This window comes from Ammospiza nelsoni, chromosome 8 (genome assembly GCF_027579445.1).
Source record: "Ammospiza nelsoni isolate bAmmNel1 chromosome 8, bAmmNel1.pri, whole genome shotgun sequence".
NCBI lineage: Eukaryota > Metazoa > Chordata > Aves > Passeriformes > Passerellidae > Ammospiza > Ammospiza nelsoni.
Window position 1 is genome coordinate 7,153,806 of NC_080640.1, and position 19,934 is coordinate 7,173,739.

At 35.5% G+C, this 19,934-nt stretch overlaps 1 protein-coding gene across 1 annotated transcript; it reads right to left on the reverse strand.

The window, feature by feature from the left end:
* Nucleotides 1-267: 267 nt before the first annotated feature.
* CCDC172 (coiled-coil domain containing 172) lies at nt 268-18,462 on the reverse strand. The gene is made up of 8 exons (XM_059477575.1): nt 18,384-18,462; nt 18,119-18,204; nt 14,845-14,961; nt 13,285-13,450; nt 11,286-11,387; nt 10,483-10,585; nt 1,137-1,224; nt 268-300 (listed from the first exon to the last, which is right to left on the reverse strand). Exons 1-8 carry the CDS (start codon nt 18,460-18,462, stop codon nt 268-270), a joined length of 774 nt encoding a protein of 257 aa, XP_059333558.1.
* Nucleotides 18,463-19,934: the final 1,472 nt, after the last annotated feature.

The following is a 19,934-nucleotide window of genomic DNA, read 5'->3' on the forward strand; positions in this document are numbered from 1 at the left end:
AGGAACTGAGCTTTAGGTGTAGTTTACCAGGTACTGTGATCCATGGGCCACAAAGAGGAACCTATGGAGGGACAGCTATTGAATAAAACACAAACCTTCCCTCACTTTTAAGTGAATCAAATTTTATTTTAATGAAAAGTAAAGGCAGATACAAAGTGTGAATTAATCAAACAGAAAATAGAAGCAAATCTGATAGAACCTGAGTAAAACAATTAAAAATTCTCAGACTTGCTTCTGTGACACTCCATATTATATGCCACATATAATTCATTTCTCTGAAGACTTCTTTTGTGATAAATTCTGGAAAAGAAAAAGAATGGAATTGTAGAAAATTAAATATTTTGAGTATAGCATTTTTTTACAGAGAAATTTTTAAACATTGGGACATTTTATTTTGCTTTCTGAAAAAAATAATGAAAAAAACCCCAAAGTACAAGTAAGTTATATTACTTCAACAGAAACTTGAAACTGATTATAAGAGTGAGTAATGCAAATTTCTCAGGACTGTCGTTCTGCTTGATGGTAGTGGCAGCTGTGTCTTTGAACACCTCAGTCAGGGGCTCTAAAATGAACCTTTAAAACTTTGTTTCTCAAAAGGGACTTCAAAATATTTTTCTCTTTGTATTGTGACACAGACTGACAATCAAGAAATTTGAATTTAGGATTGGCATTCAGAGAAAAACATGTTTTAGTAAGTTTTTGTAAGGAATTTGTGAGTGGACAAAATAAAATACTCGTTGAAAGGATGTTATTATCATCTTATTTCTCCATACTCCCATCTTCCATTTAACTGGCAGCTGGAGATAAAGGTTAATTTAGCTCCTAAATGCATAATCTTCTGCAGCTTTCAATAAAGTAACAATTTATGTAAGTCCCCCATAGTACATCTTTCTTGTGCTAAAAGCATATCTTTAAATTCTTCTTTGTGCTTTCCTTTTCTATAGAAGTTATATTCCTGGACATTTGGAAATAAGCTGAAACAAATGAATATTGGAGCATGTCTGCATCAAGAGGATATCTAGGCATGTGCATAGCATAAAAAAACTGCTTATCTAAAACCACTGCCAATCATCCTAAAGGACATCTTTAAAACTAAAATTATCAAACACTTAAAATATATAATGAAAATGACATACCATTTGCAGAATTTCAATTTTTGCTTGAAGAGTCTCACAGACACTTTCCCAACTATCATCTTTGCATTTTTCCAACTCTTTCTTAAGTCTGTGTCCAAAAGCAAATAAATTTTCAGGTCAGAGAACTGTTGCTGGGTAACTTATTTTTCAACTTTGGTCCCAATTCTCAATTTGACTTGTGTGAGAAAAGCCTCATTGATCTATTTCCCTGGTCAGGATTTAAGTTTGCTAGTTAGACAGATTTCTGGACTGTGTTGTTTCCATAAAATGTGAAAGATATATGGCCTCACTAGTCATCACATTCCTTATTTAAACACATGAATTGCAATGGTGATACTTAGAAAGTACCACATGTTGCTGTTCTTATCTCACCTGGGTATCTTCTTGTAGCCTCTGCTGTGGATAGAATTTTGGATTAGATGGGTGCTGTGCTGCCCCTGTGCTAGAATTGCTCCACACCCCTCCAGAAACTCCACAGCTTTTGTTCCTCTTCTCTCCCCCCTGCTCCCACTATTCCTCAGCACTTACTGTTTCCCAGTACTCTCAGCCAGGAGTTCTCCAACTTTTCTACAGTAAGGATTACTTTTAATATAGATATTTCTCCATTTAAAAGATAGTTTAGTCCTGCTAAAAGGAGATACCTCAGCTCTGCACATCAATGACTGTAGTGGTTTAAATTAATACTTGGTAGGCCCAGAGAAATCTCTGGCAGAGCTTTCAGTAGTCTGATAAATGCAAGGTGATGAGATTATACTGGGTCTTTTCATGGCTGTCAGAAGAAAAGCATAATGACAAAGATAAAGTTGTTTACCTTTAATACAGTTTCAGGAAACAGTCTGAATGTTCTGGAACATACAAACAGACTGAAAATATTCTGCTTGTCATGAAATAGACAAACCAATGCATTAGAGCAGGACCTTGTTTCTTCTGAAGTTGAAACAGAAGGTAGCAACTATTTTTGCTTTTATATACTATAATAGACAATAAATTATTTGACCTTGCTATAGAGAAGTACCTCTTTAGCTGTCCCTAGTGCAAAGAGAGTTGGTTTTCTACACAAAAATGGCTTTATTAAAAGGTGTATATTTAAATAGAGGAATAGCTTAGTCAATGCGCAGCTTTAGAATAACAGACTAAGACTGGACTGGAAGTTAATTTTGCTGTTCCTGTGGAAGATGCAAATATCTTACCATCAATATGGAAAAAGCATGAGCTCTGTGTCCTTGCATTATAAAGGAGTAAATGTCTCTTCTTTCAGAAATATTTCTTATAACACAGGAATCGAACAGGGAATTTTAAACTTGCTTCAAGAAATTAAATTTTCAGTTTACTGAAAACACTGTTAGTTTTCAGTTCATTTCATTGAGAGAAGTTCACTTCAAGGTCTAGGATCAGCTTGTGATCTTGATTAAATCTGCTTAACTTCATTGCCTTGTCTCTGCATTTTTTTCTCTCTGTGTTCTCTGCTGGTGTGATATTAGAACCCTAATTTGCTTGGGACAAACAAAAGCCCTACTTAGTTTAATTTACTTTAGGAAAAGACAGAGTGTCCTGGTCTCAGAGAAAATGCTGTCCCATTGTGTGTCACACTGTAAAACTGAGGCACAGCCTGTTTGTCACTTGTTAGCTAGGAATGATTCCAGTCCATGCTAGGTCCACATTAGGGATAGAACGAGCAGAAGATCAGCAGTAGGAGTTGCTTATTTGTGTCTTGGGATTGTGAATTAATTTCTGTTGATGATGTGCTTTGAAACTAACATTTTGTGTCTCGAATTAAAATTTTATTTCAAATATTTTATAAGACTTTTAACACTAGTGACAGCACAATTCCTTACATAGCATCGGGTAGTGGTGGTACAAGACATTCATTCAAATGTGGTGTTTAATTCTTACATTAATCAATTGATTCTGCTTTCAGGTCTTCCTTCTTTCTTATTTAGAAGCTAGATAATTACAGTATGTGCCAGGAATAATATACTCACAAAATTAGAGCTGTCTGTTAGGTTACAGTCTACAAAATTAATGCATTGGAGACGCCTGAGTTACTGAATAAATGATGAAGTTTTACCAGAAGGAATGTGAGACAATGGAACTATTAAAAAAAATGTTTAACCTGAAAGCAGATGCATTTTTTCATTTTACATTTAAGATAAGCAGGATATTCATATTCATCTTTCCATTATCAGATTGAATGTGCAAACCAATTATTCATGAAACTATACTGTCTCGATGGAAGGCAGGTTTTCTGTCACCTTTGAAAATGGAAAAAGATGTAACTTGTGCTAGAACAAGGATTAATTTGACAATTATACCCTTTTTATGACTATGAAAAAAGGCAGATCTCTTGGGAAAAATAATCTGAAAAATCACATTAGCATTTGGCTCCCCATATCCTTTGGTTTTGGTTTATTTTTAGCATTTTGTTCTCCTTGCTGACAATAAAATATAGCTTTAAAATAAGTCATTGCACTGGACTAACAGTGTCTTGGCAAGTCACAGTGTCACAGGCTGTAATGAACAGCTGGAGCTGAAATGCCACATTTGCAATAGCTAAACCTAGCCTTAAATCAAGTAGGTGGGAAAACAACATCAGCATTTTTTGGATGCTAGCTTGTCCTAGACCGAGCTCTGCTATCAATGGCCCATTTTCCATTAGTCGTGAATGCTAGAAGTGACAGAGATGAAGAAGGAGGAGATCACTGAAGATGATCGATTTTGCAGCTCTGAAATGAGCCCAGCTATTAAATGTCATTGGCATTTGTGGTTGATTCACATTCTTCTTGAATTTCAGCTCTATATGCACGTGGCAAAGAGGAAAAATAATTTGAAATCAATACATGCTGGTATTATAAATTGAACTATGAAGAAAATAATGTTATTGTCAAACAGGTCTCTCTACAAATCATCTACAGATTCAAATTACTGGATCAAGACTTTAGTCTCCAAAACTTGCATTCCAAGAATAATTTTCTGTAAAGAGGTCTTAAAGGAGAAATAATTTCTGTAGAAAGTAGAGCTAATATGTGATTTATTATTTTTTTTTGTGGGGCTGAAAGACCCTACCTAATTGTTGTTGGAATTGCAGGAGGAACAGACTATCTCTTAGTTATGTTTAGCTGACACAAGTACAAATGTTTTCCATATTCTCCTTTTTGTCTTTGCCTTGTTTATGTCCACCATTTTATTTTTTAATCATAAATTGGAGGGAAAACATTGTGGTGTGTTATAAAACAGAATTGCTTGACACTGATATACAGAGCATAGAATCCATGGTACAAAATTAAGTTCTTTAAGAAGCTATATATAACTTGAGAGTGCATATCTTGATTTTCTAGGATTTCATTGTGAACATCAGGAGATACATTTATCAACGTTTTAAGATTTTATTGGGACTGAAGAAAAGTATTGAAGACTTAAGTTTATTGTCTCAAGCTTAAGTAGAGGCAAGACATTGAGGTAATTGTGGGTTTAAATACTGTGTATGTTTCTACAGTGAGAGCAAGATTTGGCTGGTATTTACAATTTGCTGACACTACTAAACAGAATATGCTATTTATACAGTTGGAGAAGTCAATAAATTTCAGACTATTATCAATTGATTGAGGAAGAGAAAAAACAAGTCCTAAATGGAATACAGCATCCAAAAATATTAAGTCAAGTACATGAGTTACACAATTAAATATAAAAGTCTGTGCTTGATGGAGCAGAAGGATAATAAAATTAAGCAAGTGATCTAATAGTAATAATAAAGTCTAGCAGGAAGGTGAAACATGAACACAAAGAAAGTACTAGACAAGATAACAATGGAAATCAAATGCAAATGAAAAGAAATTTATCTATTTTAAGTAAAATAAGAATTTTTCTGCTTTTGCTGTCCTGGATAAAATGTTAAGTGTAAAATACATAGTTACCAATTATTAAAGCTTGCATTTTGTGAATGCTGTCAGGCAACTATTGATAAGAGTAGTCAGAGGTCTTGAAAAGTGTGGTGGTATTTTCTGAATACATAAACCATCACAAGACATATTTAAGGAATATATAATAATAGGTGAATAAACATGGAAAGGTTAAGGCACACTAAATTAAATTGCACATCTAGGATGAGATTTGCTTTTGTGCAGACAGCAAACCAAAGTTGTGTGGATTATTTTTCATTGGAACTCTAAGAATGAGCTACACAGGAAAGAAATACACTAGCATGTATGTGAGATGTGAAATGAAATGTGTTTCTAAGGGTCAATAAGATTTTTATTGAAAAGCAGGGAAAGTAAATAGGGCTTCAATGGTTCTTCTAGTTCAATTTTCTTGATTTTTCTGTTGGACAAAGAAAATTAGATTTTAATCTGAGTATATTAATACGGCTACTTTATTGCTGAAGTTAATGTCTCTGTTATGTACTGCTTTCTTCATGTGTATAAAAGACTCAGAGGTAAAAGGGATTTAGAATTGTCCTTGTTTCATTCTGCTTTATGGGCTGTCCATGCTCTGCTCATCTTCCAGTTTGAATGAATCTTTCTTGACAAGTAGGTGAGAGATGTGTACAAAGTATTGTTACACCCTCCTGGTATTTTTTTGGAAATAACTCTTTCTTTTATCTCGTGCACAGCTATATTTTCTTTTGATGTTTATAGCTGTATTTTGCACACACAGTATGCTCAGACCTCTCTGCTTTCAGCTACCTGTTATAGAAGTCCCTAATTGTGTACAAGTAGATAAACTTACACTCTATACAATCATATTCCTCCTTTTTTTAGTGACTCTTCTGCAAGGTGTAGAGTTTAATTGAGATAGTGTTGTCTTGAAACACTTTCTATTCTAAAGACATTAATTAAAACATTAAGCAAGACCAACTGTGACTGTTGTTCCCTTTGAGTTCCAGAATTTTAAATTGCAGACCTATGACTGTTGTTACTATTACTCATTTCTTTACTTAATTTTTTTAATATGTCTTCCCTAGGTTAACTAGTATTTTTCCATATGGGATAGCATCAAATACTTTATAAATGTCTAGGTGGATGGCATTGGAATTTTCTTTGTCTAATCTGTTATCTTATCAAAAAAAGGCATCATTAGTCAGATTTGATCTGCTTTTTGTAAATCCATTCTACAATTCATAATGGAAAGCTATTTTAACATAATTCAAGCTATAATAGTTCCACTAGGCACTGCTATTAAAAAGAAAAGCTCAAAAAATCAATGAGGAGATTGCCATTGAAAAACTCATTTTGAACCACATATATTACTCCAGAGACTGATATTTTCTGATTATAAAATTTAACATCAAATTAAATTGCAAAAAAAATTTAACCCACCAGAAGATTGCATGGGGCTTAGGCAGTCTGTTGTTTGCATGAACAATTTGTTGAGCTCTAAAGAATATATTTCCTGTATGATTTGTATGAAAGAAATTACTTTTTCCTTCCTAATTTTGGTAATAGAGTTTCTTTTTCTGGATTATGAAGAATAAAAAGGAATACTATATTTTTAGGATTTAGACATGTATACAAAGCTGTGAACTATTTACAAAGTAAACAGATTTCATGCATTTCATTTCTGCTACTTCTTTTCTGAAGTAGAAGAGAAATTCAGGTTTCAAAGAAGAATTTTATCCTTATTCTACCTTTTAAATAGGTTGAAAGACATCTATTTTAGGTAGAAATGCTCTGATTTTAGTCTAAACGAACTTCAACTAGAATTATTTCTAGGCTGTTTTACTTAAGGCAACACAAAAATTTAAAACTAAAATGTGAAAGAGGATAAATAATTGATAGAGTAATTACAATGAATATAACAATGAAATGCCATAGTTAGGAATTTGCTGGTATCAGTTAGTCTCTGTTTGACTCCTGCATTGTTCCACTTAAGTGATGTTACTTGCTACCTGCCAGGGAAATGGGACTCCAGAGAGCTGATGCCAAAGTTCTTTCCTGCTGTTTTGTGTTTGAGGATGGCATTGGCAGAACAGATGATTAAAACAAGGCTTTTGATCTTAATTGCAGCTCTCTTTAGGGAAAAAAAAAAAAAAAAAACCAAAACCCAAAACCAAAAAAAAGAAAAAGAAAAGAAAAAGCCCTATTTTCTTAAAAATTTCTCTGAGTTATGCACTTGTATCATGAGACTTGCATTTTCCAAGATGCCTGCTAATTACATTTGTGCTTAACATTCCAATTCTGGTTGGATTTTTTTCTGCATCCAGTGTGGATCAGGACAAGCCTCTACAGCAGCTCCAACAGCTGCTGGAATTACTGGTGTGTGCTTCTTGTGACCCTTTGCAATTCTTTGATGGATTTCAGAGAAATTTTATGAAACTGCAGACGTGGTATGGGGCATTTTTCTCAGATCAAAGATGAATTGCTGTAATTTGAATTAGCTGGCTACGCTGTTCAGCTGAAATGCAATTTACTTTTAGATATATACTTAATTGCAATGAAGATTCTTGCCTTGCCAGCTACTTTTGATATTGATTTTTAAGCTGGGACTAGGGATGTGATGCAGTAACAGACTTGCAGGGTGATCTGGGAGCTACATATATCAGGTTATTGATGCTGACTGTCTCTCATGTTTGTTCTAAGGAAGCATCAAAAAAAGAAAAGGTATTTTTACCACTTCGTGTGGTGTGGTTTCCAGCTCTGTAAAAAATAAAATCAGATTCTGTGCTATTTCATAGGGAAAAAAAAGTATTTCTGACCCACATTACATGTGTCAAAATATTATCTTTATGTGTAATAAAAATGATTTTCAGTGAAAAACTAGAATTCTATTCTTGCAATAAACTCTGTATGGGGATAAAAAACCTGATCTTGTTAGGCTAAAAAGAGTTGTTTCTCAGACACAGAAGGTTCAATCACATTGATTTTAATATGACCAAAATTGACTCCTGTTAAGATACACAAGTACATGAGTGTGTCTCAAGAAGGAGAACCTCCAAGGATGAAAACTATGCAACCTCCCTAAGCAAACTGTGCCTCCTCATGATAAAAATGCTTTTCCCTCAAACTTACTCTAAATCTTCTTGTTTCAACTTCTGCTTTTTGCCTTTAGTTGTCTTAGTGTGCAGCACTGTGCAGATTCTGGCTCCATCCTCTGGATGATACAGAGGTACCAGAGAGTGATCAGATACCCTCCAGGGGACTATTTATATGCTGCACAATTTACAGTGTCTAATACTTTAAATCCCCTTTCATTCTCTTAATTCAGTAGTCCAAACCAAGAAGTGATGAGTAGGCTTTGTTAAATTAAAGAAAAAAACCTAAACAACTGCTAGAGTTGTATGAGTCTGATAAAGTTTGGGGTGGCTCTAAAGCAGTGACATAGAGAGGCAGACAAATGAGGATTGTCTGCTTGGCTCCACTGAAAAGCAGAATCTATTAGTGCTGACATGGAAATACAGCAGCACAGCTCTATTGCTTCTGGCATCTGAGTTAACTTTTTCAGGGCTATCTCTCTCTATGAAGCATTGAGCTTTTCTGATCAAAAGCAAGTGCAAGATAAAAATATGATTTAGGCAAATCTGTCTTAAACTTTTTCCAGTATCTGAAATGAAGAAAATGTTCCAATTTTAAGAAAATATGTTCGGTATATTACTAGACTGCAAGAAGGGCTTGCATTTTGTGATAGTGGTAATAGCATAGGAGCACTTTATTTTTTGCACTACATGCAATTATCAAATAATGTTAGCTTATCTCTACCATAAAAGGAGGCATTTCATGAAATAAGAAAATCTCATCATCCTTCTTGCCTTGGTTGTAAATGACACTTGCTGATTTTGCAGTTAATAGAATTTAATGTGTTTTATCCAGTTTTTCACCCAGAGAAAGCCAAAGTGTCATTCTGAAGAGCTGTGAGTTAATTTTACTGCCTAGAAAGACACACATGGATTTGACTGATCCTTAGGATCTCAGTGGCAGAGCTGGGTATTAAAAGCATGATAATGCTGGCTACTTCTGCACACAGGAAACCTGCTCTAGAAAATTAATTACAAAAATTTAGATATTCAGTGGCATCATGGCAGTAAACTATTCCAAGGGAAGTATGTTAGTTGGAAGGAAGCTGACAGCCTCGTGTAGCACAACCCCAATATATCATGATTGAATGAATAATGTACAGGAGTGAAATATAATGTGCTGTCCTGGAGAATTGTTACTGTTATTATTATTTACACGGTGTCTTCTCTGTATATGTTGAATGCAAATTTTTTGCTACTGTATGCAGGATTGTGAGCTAATTAATTTTTATGCTGAGGGGATTTTGGCCATGTCTCAACACCATGCAAGAGGTTGAAGAGAGTTAGTAATAGGGCTGATATATCATTTTCTTTCAAAAACCAATATTCAGCAAAAAATGGGTCATTACCAAATCGTCTTTCAGAAAATTGCTCAGGGTTCTCTGCAAAGTTATAACTTTCCACTGAAAGTTTTCAGATAAAAAAAATCCCCACTACATTTATTTATTTTTGTCAAAAGCTTAGGGATATATAGGCAAAACCCTGTGATGGTAATATAAGTTGTGATTGCCTTTATTTTTGTTAGAGAATCTTGGTCTAGCTTTAGAAGGAGGAGTTCCTTTGCATTGCCTATTAATTATTTTTAAATATTCCAAGGCACTTCCTTCTGGAATATCACAAAATAGGAAAAAGGTGGTCAATTCAGTGATATGGGGCTTTCTGCATTCAGAGATTTAAAAAAAAAAAAAAAAAGAAATTCTTTTCTGTGAAGTGAAAACCCAATGTTTCACTTAAGCAAACTGACAAGAAATGAAGTGTCACCACTCAGTTCCTGAAAAGAAAACTTCACTGTTAAGGGAGACTGTGCCAGGTCTTCCCTTCTGTCTTGGTTAAGTCTTCAAAATTTGTTTTAAACCAGCTTAATTAGAAGGCAAACTAGATAGCAGAGAACATAGAGAAAACAAATCTGCATTTATTTTCTCCAACAGAGGCCCCAGGTACCCAAGGGGGTTCCTGAGGCCAGCCCAGTCCATTGCAATGGGCTCTGCACAGCCAGAAATCAGTTTTCAGTTTGGCACTGGGCAGTTCCTCAGTGCTTTGTGCACCACCACCATTCCTGCAGGAGCTCAGCAGCTGATGCTCCACCCAGGCAGCTGCAGTTTGTTCTTGCTCTGGGTTTGACTGACACCCTGCTAACACTTGCAGCTTTGAGTTCATTGGGGTGTGGGTGTGAGGGTGAAATGCTGCAATCAGCAACAGGACTTGGGGCTGACTAATAAAAAATGAATGGTTCTGCTGATTTCAGAAGGAATGTTGTACATGGAAGGTAAAATAGTTATCAGGACTAAACTGCAGTTACACTCCTAAAATTAAATTAAGAACTAATTAATATGAGGCTTTTACCTTAAACATTCAGGATCAGTCTGAGGTTTTTCAGTGACTTGGACTTTTTCTGCTTCTAAATCTTTTGTCGTTCTTTCTGCTTCCCTGATTACTTTCTCAAGGTCTAAACATGAAATCAGAATTACCCTATAAATATATATTAATCATCCATATTAAAAAACCTTCTACTCACTATTGTAAATTTATATTTTCTAATATTTCTTCATGAAACTTTTTGAAGGGTAAAGGCATCTAAATAAAGAAAATTATTTTTTTTTTTTTATTATTGTAATCACATATTGCAATCTAGAAAATTTCACTCTTTTCCCAAACAATTTAGGACCATATTTACTGCTTTTCTTAGCTCTTACTGTGACACCTTACTTAGATATTGGTAAAAAAAATAGATGAAGCATTCATTTACATTATTTTAATTCAGATTTCAAAATACTCCCTATTGCTGTGATCACCCTTGACACAGAAGATTTTAAGCAATGTTTATGTTGACTTTAAGTTCTTTGAAACATTAAATTCTACATTTAAGTATATGACTTATCAGCAAAAGCAAAACTTTCTTTCATATTTACAGCTCATGATTCAGCAGATCTCTGGACCTCAGTATCAATGACATTTAAATTAAATTGCATTGAAAGCCATAATATTTGTTTTAATCATGTTTTAAAATTATGTATTACGTATTGTAAAAAGAAATTAAAATATTGTTACTACAATTCCTTTTGCTTAAGAAAATTGACAGAAAACATTTTTCAAAAGCATTTGTCAAGCCAGAAATAATTATCACAAGAAATAGTTATCAGGCACACCTTTGAGCTCACTTTGGAGAGTAAATAAATCCTGCTTTAATTCATTCTTCTGCAGCTGGAGTGTATTTAACTGAACATTTTTATGTTCCATTGACTCCATTTCTAAGAAAAAATACGTTTTAAATTAAAATGCATTGCAGTTTTAGCATTCATGATACAATCTTAAATATTCTTAACTACTTCTACCAATCTTCAGCTAGTCAAAAGAACCTTAAATATAAAACCACAATAAACTAAAATAATTCATATATAACACAGTTCACAGGAAATGATGTCATATAATGCATTCATAGCTATGAAAGAAAATTATTTTTTTAATGTTATTGAGCTGTTCAGCATATTTTATTGTCTGGGCATAAAAAGAATGTTTTGCTTTTCAGTTAATTCAGCTATAAAGAAAGGAAGATGACTGATTGAATAGGTGGAGAACAGACATCTCTCAGCAGGGCTGAAAAAAACCCTCTTCTTAGTATTTTTGGTGTTATATATATTTGAACCTTACTATTAGATAGCATCTGGAATTAATTGTGATTGTTTTTCTACCAATTGGAGGTCCTCCCATAACTTCCTTCCTTAAACTTTTCACTTCAGAGTTGTCAGTGTGCCCAGGAGTGTAGCAAGCAAAAAGACAAGTTGTGCCTCAAGAAAGGTGCAATTAAAGGATGGAACTGAGATGGCAACTGAACTTAGAGAAGAATTTTGGTCACCCTCCAGGTACTACTGATCATTTAACTGCCCAGCTCTGCCTGAATATGTAAAAAATTAAATGCTAAAAGTGGCACTTGACACCAAATGCAGACTTTTCAGTTGTAGATTAGTATCTTAGCCACAGGAAATAAGAAAGAAGGTGTTGCCAAGCGCAAGCTCCAGTGGACAGTCATTTTTCAGTATTTTTATAACAGACATGGGGAATTGAAAGTGCTGTTGCTTGGCAGATCATGAGGCTGGAATGGACTTTGAGGGGTCATCTACTGCATTCTTCTCCTGAAGGCAGGATCAGCTGTACCTCTTGTTTCTGAAAAATGCTGGTTTGACCTTTTTGTGATAACCTTTGGTAATGGGCACTCCTAATTCCTTTGGTAATGGAATCTTTTAAGGCAGAGAACTTCAGTTGTCCACCGTTCTTAGAAAGATTCTTAAGCTGTCAGACAGACTCTCCCTTATTGTGCTTTACGCTTGTTACTTTTTATTCAGTTCACTACAGGTATAGAAAATATATTTATTTCCTTTCTACAGGATGCTTATACAGTTGAAGACTGATACTCATCTTTCATCAGTCTTTTCCTTACTAGCTTAAATAGTCACAATTCTTTCATTTTCTTCCTTCTCATGTGCTCCAGAACTCTGATCATTCTCACTGATCCTATGTGGATTCTCAGCAGCTGGTCCACACTTTTTTTTTTTGAAGTTTAAGATCAAAATGAGATGCACAGCACTCCAGTTCAGAGCTTAACTGCCTCAAATAGAGTGAGGAATTATTTTCATGTGTTAGAGGTCAGGATTCTGTTTGTGTCTCAGTGTGGTGTTGGCATTCTGATGTCGTTGACTCATGTTCAGCCTGTGATCCATGACGACCCTGAATTCCTTGTGGAAGGGCTGCCCTGCAGTGTGACCCTGTGCTCTGAGAGATCCCTTACTCTGTACCTTAACTGAAAATCAAGCTACACTGTGGCAGTGAAGAACCAATCCTACAGGGCATCTGTGTATACAATTCTTTTGAAGATAAGGAAATGCTCAACCACAGGTGATTCTAATCCTAATTCCGTGGCTGTGGATGACTGTGAGCTCTGTGCTGGCTGAATTAGACACTGGGAGCTGCCCCTTTAGGTTGGCTCCTTCTCCTCACAGTCCTCACATCAGAAAGGCTGAAGAGGATAGGGAACAGAAGAGCCTTTAATTCTGCTTGGTATGTCAGACCACACTTTCAGTTCAGTGCTAAACAGCTGTATTTTATCGATTTGTGTTAATCCAAGATAAACTGGTTTTATATAAGACTTACCATTTTTCAACAGAGCTGCCTCATTCTCTAAATCATTTATTTCAGTCTTGACTTTCTTTTTAATAAGAAGATCCCTATTACTTGTTAGTCCATATTCATTGTTAAACTCTGTTATTTCTCTGGTAAAATTATCTTCCTCTTCAGTAATTTTTCTCTTTGCATCTGCCTGAGAAAAAGAAAGGGAAGGCTGAATATTCAAGTGAAAAAATGAAAGTCTTTGTTAAGTTAGACAGACTGAGACATACTGTTGTTTTTTTATCCTTAAATTTGTAGTAGGAAAGTAAATAAAATTTTAAAATGCAAAAGTAAAGAAAATATTTACTTTTTCTTATAAGAGCATGAAAATAAGCTACAGCTCTATCATTATGCCAGTTGTTTTAAACTTATGTTTTCCCTGCAAAAATGAAGTCTATTCTTGATAACAGCATTTAAAAAAAATTACTACATTATGATATAGACTTGAACCAGCAGATTTTCAGTTCAATTCATACTGAAATTCAAAAATTCTGTTTAAAGTCACTAGCATAGTATGGCAGCTCTTGTTTTCCAGCTTGTTCTTTAACTAAATAAAAGTGTTGTTTAACCCTCTGCAGAATGTAGATGCACTTTAACTCCTTTTATAACTACCAAGAATGCTATTGCTGATAGAAAATCAGAGATCAATTTTCTGGGGAAAAAATATTCAAAAGAGTAAGGTTATATTAAATTTCTTCTAAGAAGTCTTAATTGATGACTAAATTAAATAGAATTAAATTACCCCTATTTAGTACAGGAAAAAAGAAAAGCTAACTTATATATCAAGCTTCACACATATACTGGGAATACTGTGGGTGATGCAGAACTATGACTAAAGTTAAAAAGATATCTGCCTAAAGATTTAGGTTTAATACTGGTGCTTTGTACTGAATGTTTAAAATTTAGCTCTGCTGATTTAAAGAGCAAATACAGATGCAGTAAAGACTGCTCCTCTGTGGCATTTCTTCATATGTACAGATCCAAGAAGCCTCAACAAATTAAGAGGAAGGCAATATTCAGGTTAGCATCTGACAGAACTGGAAAACTTGTTGTAAGTAGCTACCTCTGAAGAGGTGGTGAGGTGTGTCTGGCATCAAAGAGATTGTGTGCCATGTCAGGATTGCTAAACTGTCCACATTTGCTAAAATGTGGTGTGGGCCTCCCTGGGGTTTTCCTTTGATCCTTTTCAATATTTTTTACTGTGGATGAGGCAATCCAATTTAAGGCGAGGCTTCCATAGCTTACTTTTACAAAGGAAATAATCTGTCAGAATTGGAGTTCACTCACACAACAGCAAACATTAAAAAATTAAGTCAAGAATATAAAATCAGCTTTGGAGATAAAATTCAGCATACACTATCTTAGATCATGGTTTAAATAAAATGTGAGAATTTATCTAAGCTTATGTGGTTACATATACTAATATAAAAAACCAATAAAAATTTCCTGATCAAGACATTAGCTTTTCCAGATTTTCAAATTTTAAAGCTGATTGGTATTGTACAGTAGAAAAGAGCTCTGTGAGTATCACAGCTGGAAACATACCATGATTTTAAGAAGACTGGTTCTTTGATTAATAAGTTCAGCTTTTTGTTTTTGTAAGCTGTCTTCACGTTTCTTCAGAATTTCTATATTGAACTGCTTTACAGACAGATGCTGAACCTTTCAAAAGGGAAAAAAAATTATAAAGTTATTGTTTAATTTTTTCATATGCTCTGAAATTGTACACAAGGATCTTGATCCAGTTTAAAAAGAGCTAGCACAGCTGCTGGACTGACAAAAGCATAACAGCTCCTTTTTTCCCTCAATAACCTTTCAGTATTCTGCTAAGATTTTGAGAAGCCTCCTTTCTTTGAAAGATTCATTTAGTAGTGCTCTGTCTATCTAAAATGGCATTTTAAAATCTGCTAGGTTTAGAAGAAATTTTTTTCAGGAAAAATATTGACCACATGGGATCCTTCAGCCAACATAATTCACTGATCTCCATTTCACAGTGTAAAGCTCCTCATGAACCAAATGAGACAATAATATCAGAATAATATCTGATTATTCTGGGTTTTGGCAGAATGACTGTACATGTCATCCACTCTGCAATGTTACTATGGAGTATGCAAAGGAGAGTGGGATATTTTTCTGAGCACAGTTTCTGGAATTTTTAGCTGAGGAAGGGTGATGGGAATTAACTCACTGGTTATTGACAGTTTGATCATAAATCCCCCAAGCCCTAAACCTCAATTTTGCACCTAGGTTTATTTAGAGTTTTATTACTTTTAACCATTAGTTTATCTGATATGCAGGTATGCTGTTCAACCACTGCATTTTCAAAATTTGCTGAAGGCTTCTCATTTTTCTAGCACATCTACTGTATCATCATCCAACCAAAGTGCAGATATGTGGTGGGATAAACTATAACAATAAAAAATAGGAAGCATCTAAGTGTTGTAGAGTCTTAAAGGAGGAGAATCATTTATTTGATGGAGTGTCAAGTTCTCTTGACTCAGAGCAATGAATAGGGAAAGCAAAGTTAAGATTTGCCCACAGAGAGTAAAGGCACAGGGTAAGTATCAGGAATTAAATTGAGCAGTCAGGCTGATTCACAAGTGTTTGTGTGTGTAGAAGCAGAAAAAGCCAAATAAGAGTGGTATTACAGTGGTAAAAATGTAAATATTTTAAATAATGCACATGATTGTGGAGAGGGCACAGATGAAGTGCATCTGATCAAAATAGAAAGATAGTGTAATGAAATGCCCAAAACTGCAATGTGAGAGTTGGAAAGGAAAGGACTAGATTTTTTCCTCATGCCCAATAAGTCCAGAATGCTAAGGTCAGGTCATGCTTGGCTCAGAATTTATTTCACATATGAATTCAAAGACAGTAGGTGGTCTTACATCACTGTATTTGCAAAACTGTACATAACTAGCTTTAATGTAGTTTCTCCAAGATGCCAAAATTTATCTATGCATTTGCAATCAATTTTTTAAAGAAGTCATTGAGCTACAAACAGCAAAATGCTGTAATTTGGGTTCTAATTACATGGTACCTGGTTTTAGAGAAGAGAGGGGAAAATTGCATTTCCTAGGACTCTTTGATTGACCACAGGCAGTGTCTGTGAAATAGATGTCAAAAAACTTCTGAACTCGGTCTCAGTACCTTGCTCAGGCATCAGCTGCTGAGCATGCACATGGTGGGATATGTGTGCTTGTAAAGAACTCCAGTTATTTGGTGTGGGATAAATTGAACAGCATTTGCTGAACAGCATTATTTAATATTATTTGAATTACATGAACTCTTGCAGACATATGTAAAGCTAATTCCTGTAGTGAAAAATAAATTATTTTAAATAATGTCAATAACTATGTAATCTTTAAACCTAAATACAGTCTGATTGAAATGCATTTTTCTATTCCACTATTTTCTGTATCATTTCCCATCTATAAATGAATCAACGTCAGACTAGGCAAGCAAGTAAAATGTATTTTTGTGGACATCAGTGAGAATATCATTAATACTGGTCAGTAAAGCACATAAAATTTAATTAGAAATAGTTCTTCAGCTCTTCCCATTAGTCATTTACAATAATGGCTCTACTCTCAGGACCTTCTGTACCTACCACATAAACCTTGATTATAAATCACAATGCATCAATAACAAATTAGTAATATAAACATAAAATTGTGATGTTCATAAATAAACTTATGAGTAAGACTACTGAGGACTTCACCTAACAAGCAACATCCAGATATAATCAGTGTTGGATAAATAAGTTACTATTTTAAAGCACCTTTGGGTTCTGAGATTGTGGCATGCATAAATGTGAGTGTCTGAATAACTGCCTGCATGATTATAGTCTCAATTTGCAACTAGTAAATATTTGTAAATTACTTCTATTCTGATCCCTTCTTAGCAATGTTGATAAATATATATATATATATATATATATATATAGTCTGTTACAGAAGGCAGAAGAGACTGTTTTAGAAAGGATGTTTTAGGAAGGATGAAAGTCATCCCCCAAACATTTATTTTCACAACTAGATGAGGCAATCTCCCAAAGGTTCTCGAAGTTGTTTATTTAAATGATAGGATCCAACAGCTCTGACTTCAAAGGAGGCTCCACATGCTTTCCTGCTGTGAACACACATTCTGTCAGCACAGACACTTAAGAGCACAGGGGAGGGTATTTAGACTTAATTTTCAGACACAATCAAATGGATTTTTAAATAATTTGCAACCACAGGTGTTGTTGGTGAAAAACTCTGCGAAATCAGTGGCTTGATCTGAAAATACATCTGCAGTTCAATTAAATGGAGAGATTAATAAAATCACTAAATAGATTCAGAAACTTTCCTCTGTCTTTGGCCTTCCTAGAAAAACACTTAGGGTTTGTAAGCCTTAACTGTAAGTTCACAGAAAGATCTTCAGTATATGACTCAAGATCCTGTGAAATAAATACAGGGAATGTTTCCATATATTTTCTGTGAAAGGCCACTAATAAATGGCATTGGGCAACCAAGGGATGTGTTCTGCATCTGTTCTTTTCTACAGGAAAGTGCTGTAACAAGCTGCAGGATGTTGAAACAGGGTATGGCCCCAAAAGTCAGCCTGCCCTGACACAGCCCCAAGGGTGAGGTCTGTGGGAGGAAGGATGTTGATGGACACATTTTTAATTCAGAAAGGCCCAGTGCAGTTTTCCTCCATGCTGTGTTACTCGGCAGGTGAAGCACACTCCTCGAAAGTGCTTATTCCTGAAAGAACAGGTTGTGTATTTGTAAACATAACGTATTTCATTATTATGTACACTATAAATATGCCTGCTCACCTTGGTTTCTAAGTTAATTTTTGCAGCGCTCAGCTCTTCTTTTATTTGGGTAATTTTTTCATAACTTCTATTTATGTCGCATTTAGCTGCAAGACAACAAAAACCCGTAAGAGTACGCGCTCAGTTTGTAAATACTCAGCTGTTACCTCCTTACAGAAACGTGCTGGTGGCAAGAACCAGCCACGCTGGCTCTGCCAAGCTTTCCCTGGCACGAGTCCCCTCAGGACACCCCTGTGGGAATGGGGATGGCGCCCATGAGGCCAACCTTGTTGGATGAAGCTCCTCTTCTCCCTCGCCTGCTTCTCAGTGAACTGTATTTGCTGGAACAAAGCGTTCAGGTTCATTCCTGCCTTCTCCTCGGGCTCTGTGGGCTGTGAGGGCCGAGCTCTTTGTGAGGGCTCCGGGAGGGTCCCCACAGCGCTGCCCTCAGGCCTTGGCCTACCTGGGCTTGGGACAGAGGTCTGGGGACACGGCTGAGGGGACACAGGGACAGAGAGGGAGGTGAGGGTTTGCCACCTTTTTTTGCAGAAATGGTGGCAAGAGCAAGCCTCAAGCAGAGGGGAATGTGGGTGACTGGGTGGCAGAGCCCACATGGAAAACAGGGAATGGGAACACGCAGGCAGGGAGGCAGCACAGTAGGAGCTGAAGATGTTTGGTAAGGAATAAGATAGATGACACTGAATCATGTCAAACATGGGCACATCTGTCAAGCTGGTTCTGACTAAGGAACTGTGGGGTTTTAGTCAAACAGCTCTGACTTTTTTAATTCTCTAGGACCATGTGCTTGTTACTGGTTTTCCATCATTCAGAAGCTGTTTTTTCTCTGCTGCTTCCTTTTTCTATGCAGTGACCACCACCCTTTCTAAATGTTACATCTGCTCAGATTTACTAATCTTTTGAAGACTAATTTCTAACCTGAGAAATTAAAGAAATAAAAACTGCTGTCACACAGGAGAACATGGTCAAGTTGACTCTGTGGAACTTAGAGTAATCAGACTGAGCTTGGCTGAGTCTCTCTATTCCAGTTAGTCCCAATAAGCAAAGATCACAACACAGCCCATTTTATGCTCTTCTGGAGCATAATTGTGTAAAAATTTACAATGCTCTGACTTCCTGCAAAGTTCTGGTTTTTATGTTACTGGATGGTACACCTGGAAATGTAAGCACCTGGTTGAAAATATAATTCACATTACAGGGTTTGCTTTTACATCTTGGGAAGGATTGACTGCATTCCCTGTGGAGAATAACTATGCGAAGTTTGCCTATTTGCTTTGAGGCAGAAAAAGCCTGGAGAAATGAAACTTTATAGATTTACAGCCTTTTTAACACTGAAAAATATTAGGATTATTGACAGTCCTGTGTTATAGTTTTGCTCAGAGGAGATACTGTCTTAGCATTGACTGCAGCAGCAAGTTCAGAAATTAGAAAATCTTTGACCATCAAAAACTAAAACAATATACATGAGAGTACAAATGTATCATTAATGAAAAGCCTGTTCTAAGTTATCAGAATGCAGTAGAATTCTGGAAAAATCTTATAGCTTTTACTGCTTAAAAGGCACCATGTTACAGCTGGTAGTGTGTTAGAAAATGATGGTTTTTTAAAAGGAAAGACATTGCTCTAAGAAAGAAAACGTGGGTTCTGATGAAATTTAAAAGCCTGAAACTAGCACATTATGTTGCAGGAAATGCAATTATTTTTTTAAAATGGCACGAAGTGCAACTGAGGGGTAAGAGTTCACCAAAGTGAATTTAGAAAATGTTTCAGAAGTGAATCTTCCTACCCAAAGGCCAAAGGAAAAGCAGATGAATCAAAC

Bases quoted from the DNA above. Each gene is read 5' to 3' on its own strand.
- CCDC172 (XM_059477575.1), bottom strand. From the start codon at position 18,462: ATGAACCTGAACGCTTTGTTCCAGCAAATACAGTTCACTGAGAAGCAG. The intron at 13,451-14,844 runs GTATGTTTCCAG...TCTTTTTCTCAG, and splicing joins CCAGTCTTCTTAAAATCATG to GCAGATGCAAAGAGAAAAAT. The intron at 1,225-10,482 runs GTAAAAGCCTCA...TTTTGGACACAG, and splicing joins ACTGATCCTGAATGTTTAAG to ACTTAAGAAAGAGTTGGAAA.